This window comes from Cyclopterus lumpus, chromosome 18, assembly GCF_009769545.1.
Source record: "Cyclopterus lumpus isolate fCycLum1 chromosome 18, fCycLum1.pri, whole genome shotgun sequence".
NCBI classification, from domain to species: Eukaryota; Metazoa; Chordata; class Actinopteri; order Perciformes; family Cyclopteridae; genus Cyclopterus; species Cyclopterus lumpus.
In genome coordinates this window covers 1,540,001-1,550,000 of record NC_046983.1, presented here as the reverse complement: position 1 = coordinate 1,550,000, position 10,000 = coordinate 1,540,001, and the positions used below count along the sequence as shown (strand labels likewise).

Genomic DNA, 10,000 nt, shown 5'->3' with positions numbered 1-10,000 from the left:
CACACACACACACACACACACACACACACACACACACACACACACACACACACACACACACACACACACACACACACACACCTCTGAGTTAGGGTCCTCCGAGGTCTTTGGAGCTGTTGAGAACAACAAAAAAAGTTCCATTAAAATCTCTAAAAAGGAGAAAAGCAATTCATTTAAATTAAACAATAGAAACATGAACTAATAATTATAACAATAAACCTGTTTTAAATGTGTGTTTATCGTTTGAGGAATGAAAAAAGAAAAAGAACAAACAAATGAAATAAAGGACCCTGTGAGGACCACGATCAACGGACTGGAGGTCAGAAGGACCTTTGGGCTCACCGGGACCCTCCGGAGGCTCCACCACCTGAGCGAAGTTCAGAGGGAAGACGCCGACCCGCCCGTGGATCTGGCCCCGCCCCCACTCTTGCCCAATGAGCTCCAGGAGGGCGATGACGTCACCCTGGGAGAAGGTGAGCTCGTCGTGCTCCTCGCCCTCGTAGTCGAAGAGGGCGACGCAGCGAGGACCGCTACACACACACACACACACACACACACACACACAGTGAAACACACACTTCTATAAGCGGCTACCTGAGCTTGGTGAGGGGTTCATGGGGTCTGACCTGTCGGGGGGGGGGTCGGGCTGGTCCTTGGGCTCAGGGGGCTGAACGGGTAGAATGGACTGAAAGGAGAACGAACACTACAGTCAAATATCATGTTCAATAAACAGCTATATATATATATATATATATATATATATATATGTGTAAATATAAATATACAACCTTTCAGCTAACCGCTCCGTTACCTGGGAGTCTGATAGGCTGAGGCCCTCCAGGGAAGGTTTTGATTGGCCGTTCTGATCGGGAGCAGGATCCGGTTGGGGGTCCAGGTCCAGGAGACACTGCGATGGGTTGATGACAGCGGTTTGGCTCCTCCCACTCTCTGAGGGGCTCGGGCCGTCCAGGACGATCAGGACTTCCTGTTTCTGAGATGAAATTAGAAAATTATAATAAAATAATAATAAATAAAGTCTATGAAAGCACTTTGTGTGTGTGTGTGTGTGTGTGTATGTGTTCACACCACGTAGCTGTCGTAGAGGGGGTGTCCAGGTTTTGGGCGGGGGGGCAGAGGCGGTCCTTTCTTTGACGGCCGTTGAGGCTGCACCTGATTGGCCGATACAGGAGAAGGGGGTGTCGTGGTTTGTGAAGGCGAAGACCGGCTGGCTGAGGAAACGGAGGGGGCGGGGCTTGGAGGATGAGGGGTCGTCGTCTGATTGGCTGAGGATGTTGAGCCGACGGCTGGAGGCGGCGGTCGCTCAGGGATGGATTTGATTGGAGGAGGACGAAGAGGGAGGAGCTTCACACTCGAAGGACTGGGGGAAATAAAGGAGAGACTTTATGGAACCAAACAGGAAGAGACGCTGCTTTTCAAAATAAAACAGAGCTACGGCAAAAGATGACGATGATGGAAAAGACCAAATTCTAAAGTTTATCTTTCAAACGAATAATAATATGACATTAAATTAACAATAATTCTCACCGAGGGGGCAGAGGAGGGTCTGAGGGCTCCGGGTTTGCGGTGCTGGTCTCTGGTCTGGTCTGGATCCCGGGGCCTTTCCTCAGGGCCGGAGCGGGTTTGAGGCCCGGGCTCGGCCCCGGAGGTTTGGGTGGGTCGGGCTCCGGGGTGGAGGTGGGTTTGGGGGCCAGACTCGGAGCTGGAGGTGGAGGGAAGATGACATCATCACACAGTAAACATGTCAGACGCTAAAGTGCAACAACAACAACAACAACAAACATGTTCAGCATGTTCAGGCAATGTTCTCCAGCTGGTTTTTGCAGCTGTGACACAACTGAGAGGGTTTAGCAGCCAATAAGCAGCCTGGACAGATGCATGATGGGAGTTCTCTGTCTTATTGGCCAATCACAGACACACACACACAGACACACACACACACACACACACACAGAGGAGGCTTTTTATCTTCACACAATCGCTGCATTATTCTTTCACAAGCTTTGGATTCAATACCAGAACCCCTCCTTTCTCTTTCTGTTACACACACACAAACAAACACACACACACAAACACACACACACACAAACACACACAAACAAACACACACTTACATATTCCTGCAACATAATGAGCGAGTTTTGCGTCTCTAAGTTCTCAAATGATCCATTGTACTAAAGCTACATGAAGCTTAGTACACACACACACACACACACACACACACACACACACACACACACACACACACACACACACACACACACACACACACACACACACACACACACACACACACACACACACACACACACACACACACACACACACACACACACACACACACACACACACACACACACACACACACACACACACACACACACACACACTTACCACTGGCTCTGCGTGGGGACATCAGCGCTGCTGGTTTGATCGGGACGCCTGGACGAACATTTCCTACTTTCACTGAAACAAAAAACATCATGGAAAAAAAATAAAAAGATTAAAGAAAGAACATAATATAAAAGAATACTTTTTTTTATATGTATATATACACAAATATAAATAATATAATATATATAAAATATATATATAAATAATATTATATATATATATAAATATAATATTATTTATATATAATACACTCACCTGCCTGGCATCCGCCGTCCGGCGCCTCGTCGCCTCCACCCGGCGTCTCCGTCTGATCTCCACCGCCGACCTCCACGGAGGGTCTCGGGGGCAGAGTTGGGGCGGCGTGCCCAGCTTTGGTGCTCTTATCCTGGGTCGGAGCCCCGAGGCTGGCCCTGGGGGCCACTGGAGGTCTGGGCGGAGGTTTGGGGTTGGCCGGCTCACTGACGCCGGGGGTGAGTTTGGGTGGAGGGGGCCTGGGGGCCGGGACGGGGGCACCAGACTGGAGGGGGTCTGAGGCAGGCTGGGGTTTTGGCGACACCAAGGGTTTCTCTGGGTTTTTGCAGGGTTGGGGCACCAACGCCGGAGCAGATTTTGGGGGAACCGTTGGTTCGCTTCCAGTGTCAGTGTGACCCGAGTCCATCAGACCGCCGTCCTCCCAGAATACCTGGGTGGATGCTTTGGGTGCTTGAGAAAGGTTTTTAGGTTTCGGGGCAACGGTGGGGGGGACGGATTTGTCCGGCGGCCCCTGGAGACGGGGGCGTGGCCTTGGTTCAGGTCTCTTCGCGGCAGGAAAGTCGTCTCCGCCTCCGCCTCCGCCGCTCCCGCCGGCCACCTGCTGCTGCTCAAAGGCCCGGATCCTGGCTTTCAGAGTCGCCATGTCCTCCTCGTCTTCGTCCGCGTCCCCCTCCTCGCCCTCCGATTGGCTGAGCCCGCTGCTGTCGCTGCGCCGATCGGGGAAGCCCCAGTCGTCCGCGCCGAAGGCCTCGAGCAGCTCCCGGAGGTACTTCCCCTGACTCACTTCCTGGTTGGCGGTAGCTCCCGAGCGGGCGGCCAGCGTCGCCGCGCCGTCGTCACGCAGCTTCACCAAAGTCTGAACCCTGACGTCGCTGCTGATTGGCCGAGCACCGAGTCTGGTGCGCGGGCGGGGGCGGGGCCTGGGGCTCTCCGACGGGACATCAACGGCGCCACGAGATCGATCCCATCGGTCGGTCTGAGCGCCAGAGGTCGAGGTCAAAGGTGGTGGGCGGAGATCGGCGAGGAGGTCAGGTGATGATTGGCTGGCTGCGATGGTGATGTCATCAGCGGGAGACGCTCTAGGAGGGCAACGGAGAGGCGGCCGCGGCGGTCTCACTGGTCCTGCACACAAACATGCAAATATTGATATAAATATATATATATATATATATATATATATATATATATATATATAAAAAGCAGCCTCCTTCTCACCCTGACAGGCGTCGGGGGCGGGGGCTGATCCCGGGTCAGTCTGGGTGGCGATCGTTATTGAAGACGCCAAACACTGCGAGGAGGGGCAGGAGGACGGAGGAGGGAGGACCTGCTCCTGCGTCTTCTCCCTGATCACCTCCTCGTAGGACGGAGGAGGCTGAGGAGGAGAGGTCACGACAAACTATTTGAACGCACAACGACGGAAAACAACCCGTCTTTTGTTCCAGACATCCAGTAAAAACATGCATTATTATCCGGATGGTTTAGGAAATAACCGTCTCCTCACTCGGCATTGAACGCCTCGTAGAAGGAGGGAGTCACCTGAACGGACGGAGGGATCGTGGATCCCCAGATCTGAGCTGCAGGGGGAGGGGGAGGCGGGAATCCCCCAGAAGCCCCGGGGAACCAGGAAGTGGACGACAGCGGCTCCGCGGACAGGATGGTGATCTCCGGTCGCCTAGCAACAGAGAAATACATGTATTGAGCCAGAGAAATACTGTGTTCTCCAAAAGAGACCAAAACAGACTCAAAGTAAGGAATATTCTGTGAACCTTCCTTTCCCATAATACCCAGTACATTTCTAAATAAACCCAACAAAGCACAGGGGGAACTTAAGATCATTTATATTCTTTTTAAATAAGCCTGAAACTTTTTTTATCAGCTGACAGTTTGCAGGAATTAAACGTAAAATACATATTTTGAAACTCATTGCATGTTTTATGCTAACGGTGGCCTCCCTATGAAGGAAGCAGCCCACAGTGACCAGTGTGAGGAGAAGGGGGAGGAGCTTATTCACTGGAAACAGTTTGCCAGGAAGCAAAATGCTGTTAAAAAAGTCACTTTTTTTACATTTCATGAGCAGTAAAAAATGTGTCTCACCTCCTGTCTCGCTCCCTCTCTCGCTCCCTCTCTCGCTCCCTCTCTCGCTCCCTCTCTCGCTCCCTCCCTCGCTCCCTCTCTCGCTCCCTCTCTCGCTCCCTCTCTCGCTCCCTTGGCTCAGGGAGACCGGTGGACCTGGAGGCTGAGGAGATTTTAATGGATTAAATATCACACGCAGGATAATAACATATGAATATTAAACATGTTCGGCTTCATTCAAACCCTCAAAGCTTTATTTAAACACAACGTCTGAGTTCTCAACGACGTGAACCTTGAAGTGTTTAAAACGTGTCGTGCTGTCGTCAAGGCAACATCAGGAAAGGTGGAATAAACTATTTTAACTCTTTCCAGTACCTATTTGTGTATCTACAAACATTAAACGAAGAAGAAGAAGAAGAAGAAGAAGAAGAAGAAGAAGAAGAAGCTCACTTCTCTTGATGGCTGCTCTGATGGACGAGAGAGGACCCTGGCTGCAGAGAGAGAGAAAGAGAGATTAGAAAACAGGGGGAGTCATGGCACATTCTGGATGCATACTGAAGGACGTTAGAGGTCACAGGTTCGATCCCCAAACAGCTGGCGAGTGTCAAAAGACCCTAAAAAGACTCGAAAGTTAAACACTTCTAGTTCTAAAACAACTCTGTTTGTCAAAGGAGTCTGACGGCGATGACAATATTTTAAATATTTATTATTACTGTCCCTTTAAGGTGCCAGCTCTGGGACTATTTTCTCTCTCGGGGGTAAAGACGCTTCACTTCCTGTATCTGAACCATCCGGTGAACACAGGGGCTCGTTAGCTTTAAGCTAACTGTGCTAGAAAAACATCACATGTATTATTGAGATATTGTTTACGTGGTCGTGGAGATTTTGGAAGAAAACAACAACAACAACAACAACAACTAAAAAACCTGAAGGTCCCAGACTGATTTAAAAGAGTTTGCATCCAAAGTGGAAGTCGCTGTTGCTGCTGCTGTTGCTAGGCAGGATAGGAACCAGCAGACTCACCAGAGGAGAGGCTCCGATACTTAAATCCTTTTCTTTGTCTCTTCTGTAAACATGAACACACACTCATGACTCACCACACACACACACACAGACACACACACACACACACACAGACACACACACACAGACACACACACACACACACACACACATACACACACACACAGACAGAAACACACAGACACAGACACACACAGACAGACACACACACACACACACACAGACACACACACACAGACACACACACACACACACACATACACACACACACACAGACACCGACACACACAGACAGACACACAGACACACACACACACACACACACACACACACACACAGACACACACACAGACACACACACACACACACACACACACACACACACACACAGACCACACACATACACACACACATAGACACAGACACACACACACACACACACAGACAGACACAGACACACACACACACACACACTCTCTCTCTTTGATGATGCAGTTTTTTCCGTGTTTTTTCCTCCGTGAAGTCATTTTAGGGGCGTGTGCGACCGTATGAAATCCCATAATATTTTCCTTTTACAATAAACAATAAGGCATTAAATAAAGTTCATGTGAGCATGTTTGCAAAAACAAATATATTAAACATTAAAGTCTATTGAAGTCAAACTGAGGCTCCGCCTCCCCGTGAACGGTGACCCGTCTCTAAACTCAGCGACCTCGCCGGCTGGTCTCCATGACGACCGGGCCAACAGTGAGAATACTTTGGAGGAGCGTGTGAGACCGGGAGGGGAGGAGAAGTAGTTCCTGCAGTCTGAGAGGAAAGTAGTCCCGGCACCTCTCATGTTGGTTTGAACCTGTCTGTCTGTCAGAGGAAGAGGAAGAGGATGAAGAGGAAGAGGAGGAGGAGGAAGAGGAGGAGGAAGAGGAGGAGGAGGAGGAGGAGGAAGAGGATGAGGAAGAGGAGGAGGAGGAAGAGGAGGAGGAAGACTCTTACCTGAGACGATGCTCTGGCTTCCGACGACCTGCAGAAAAAACAGAGCGAGAGATTGTGATTCAAAAGGTCAACAAGGTCGAGATTAAAAACAAACAACAAATAAACACAAATATATTGTTGGTTGATATCTAATTATTATATATTCTAATTACAATATATTGATTATTTTGCTCCTAGAGTTGTTTTTTCTTCCGTTAAAACGATAAAAAAGGTTTAAAACTAACAAACAAATGATTGCCGAGTATTATTTTGGTTTAAAACATTGTTCAGGAAGAGTTGTGTCTACTTTAGTCTTTTTAATCAAAAACAAGCCTCCACCTCACAGGAAGTGATGCGACTCACGTTTTCCAGTTCGTTTAGAAAACACAGAAGAAGAACTGAGCAGAAACTCCACCCGAAGGAGGACTGACAGACAGGTGCACTCTGGGAAATGTAGTTCGACGCCCTCGGTGATGAGAATCAATGCGTCCTCAGCTGAAGCTCCAAAGAGGAAGGAGAGAGAGAGAAAAGGAGAAGGAAAAGAAAGGAAAAGGGAGCTTCTAGCTTCCTCTCCTTGTGCATTTTATTGTCTCCTACCTCCTTTCCTCGGCTCCTCGGCTCCTCTTCACCTCGGACTGACAATCGGGTCGGCTCGACGTCCAGAGAAACTACAGTTTACACCTTTCTGAAATATTCAGCTAAAAAAGGGAACTTCTTTCTTCTCAAGCCACTCTTCAAAAACCCAGATTTTCTCTTTCCTCCACCTCTCTCTCTCCCTCTCACTGGACCGCCCCTCTGCTCCGTCCAGCCCCCCGATTGGCCGAGGGAACCCAGGAAGTGAGGCTGCGATTGGCTGTCGCGCCGGAGCGTGAACGCTTCCAGATGTTTGCTCGGCTCAGACGTGGAGATGCAGACGCAGCAGATTTCACAGAGCGCTCGTCATCGGCAACGAGACCGAGGATCCAGACCATAATACTGCACTGTTTAACTGTTACGAGACCGAGGATCCAGACCATAATACTTCACTGTTTAACCGTTACGAGACCGAGGATCCAGACCATAATACTTCACTGTTTAACTGTTACAAGACCGAGGATCCAGACCATAATACTGCACTGTTTAACCGTTACAAGACCGAGGATCCAGACCATAATACTTCACTGTTTAACTGTTACAAGACCGAGGATCCAGACCATAATACTTCACTGTTTAACCGTTACAAGACCGAGGATCCAGACCATAATACTTCACTGTTTAACCGTTACGAGACCGAGGATCCAGACCATAATACTGCACCCTGTGTCGTTTGGGTAAAAAGAACCACGATGTTGAGGATGAAGTACTATTGTTAAGACTGTAGTGGGGTTGACAAGTACAAGTACTCATGAAGTACTCATGAAGAACTCATGGAAGTACTCATGGAAGTACTCATGGAAGATTCATAGAAGACTCATAGAAGTACTCAGAAGTACTCATGGAAGTACTCATGGAAGTACTCATGGAAGTACTCATGGAAGATTCATAGAAGACTCATAGAAGTACTCAGAAGTACTCATGGAAGTACTCATGGAAGTACTCATGAAGTACTCATGAAGTACTCATGAAGTACTCATGGAAGAACTCATGGAAGTACTCATGGAAGTACTCATGGAAGATTCATAGAAGACTCATAGAAGTACTCAGAAGTACTCATGGAAGTACTCATGGAAGTACTCATGAAGTACTCATGGAAGTACTCATAGAAGTACTCATGGGAGTACTCATGGGAGTACTCATGGGAATACTCATGGGAGTACTCATGGGAGTACTCATGGTAGTACTCATGGTAGTACTCATGGGAGTACTCATGGAAGACTCAGAAGTACTCATGGAAGTACTCGTAGGAGTACTTATGGAAGTACTTATGGAAGTACTCGTAGGAGTACTTATGGAAGTACTCATGGAAGTACTCGTAGGAGTACTTATGGAAGTACTTATGGAGGTAGTCATGGAAGTACTCGTAGGAGTACTTATGGAGGTAGTCATGGAAGTACTCGTGGAAGTACTCGTAGGAGTACTTATGGAGGTAGTCATGGAAGTACTCGTGGAAGTACTCGTAGGAGTACTTATGGAGGTAGTCATGGAAGTACTCGTGGAAGTACTCGTAGGAGTACTTATGGAGGTAGTCATGGAAGTACTCGTAGGAGTACTTATGGAGGTAGTCATGGAAGTACTCGTAGGAGTACTTATGGAGGTAGTCATGGAAGTACTCGTAGGAGTACTTATGGAAGTACTCCCTGTCGACTGAATTATAACTTCCTATTTCTTCTTCTGTTTATTCCATATAAGTAAACAAACGTCCTCATCCTGTTTTATATTAATACATAATTATATATATCAATACAAAATAAATAAAATCTAACTCTGGATAAACGGATTATACTAAAACAGTTAAAAATAAAAAAGGTGAAAATAGAGTGAAATAAAATGTGTATAAATACTTAGTATAACACAAAAGTATAAATGTGTTTTAATTGATAATCTCATTTCTCAAAAACCAAATCGTATTTAAAACGTTTGCTGGGACAGAATATGTAAATATATATTAATAAAATAATTATATATTGAACCAACTCGTATTTCTGGTTTAATTTAATGGCGTCGTGGCCTCTAGAATTGGAACGTGACACCGAGCCCTCGGGGTGCGTTCAGTTACAGTTAAAGGTGTGTTTGAATATCATTAATAAATCATTATTATCACCATGAAGCTCATGAATTGCATAATCAAATATTTTGTCGAGACATCAAACTATTTATTTGTATTCTGAGAGATCAAAAGTTCACGCCGCTAACGACGAGCATCCAATTAATCAATCAATCAATCAATCAATCAATCAATCAATCACGCAACTAGAACAACGTCTTTGCACTATTGTTTTGTTCCTTTATTTGACATTATTCTAATTTTTTAATATATTGTGCATTTTCTTATTATTCAATTTTTAAAAAATATATATAGTGTATTTTTATTATTATTCTGTTTTTAATATATTGTGCTTTTTTTATTGTTCTTTTTTTAATATATATATCGTGGATTTTTATTATTAATTTGTTTGTATATATTGTGCATTGTTCTTATTATTCTATTTGTTTTTAATTTATCAACCTGAGGGCTGAGGTGAGATGACCACACACACACACACACACACACACACACACACACACACACAGACACAGACACACACAGACACACACACACACACACACACACACACACACACACACACAGACA

At 46.6% G+C, this 10,000-nt stretch overlaps 1 protein-coding gene across 1 annotated transcript in view; it reads right to left on the bottom strand.

The window, feature by feature from the left end:
* The window catches only part of LOC117747498 (SH3 domain-containing protein 19-like), a 13,560-nt gene that overhangs the window by 2,064 nt on the left and 1,496 nt on the right, over positions 1 to 10,000 (bottom strand). The window contains exons 2-14 of the mRNA XM_034556772.1: positions 6,751 to 6,778; positions 5,188 to 5,228; positions 4,759 to 4,900; positions 4,201 to 4,336; positions 3,880 to 4,036; positions 2,668 to 3,786; positions 2,413 to 2,484; positions 1,546 to 1,720; positions 1,087 to 1,378; positions 812 to 991; positions 627 to 685; positions 343 to 530; positions 82 to 113 (exon numbers count right to left, since the gene is read on the bottom strand). Of these exons, the coding sequence (XP_034412663.1) occupies positions 82 to 113; positions 343 to 530; positions 627 to 685; positions 812 to 991; positions 1,087 to 1,378; positions 1,546 to 1,720; positions 2,413 to 2,484; positions 2,668 to 3,786; positions 3,880 to 4,036; positions 4,201 to 4,336; positions 4,759 to 4,900; positions 5,188 to 5,228; positions 6,751 to 6,778 (2,621 nt within the window). The remainder of the gene's footprint in view (positions 1 to 81; positions 114 to 342; positions 531 to 626; positions 686 to 811; positions 992 to 1,086; positions 1,379 to 1,545; positions 1,721 to 2,412; positions 2,485 to 2,667; positions 3,787 to 3,879; positions 4,037 to 4,200; positions 4,337 to 4,758; positions 4,901 to 5,187; positions 5,229 to 6,750; positions 6,779 to 10,000) is intronic.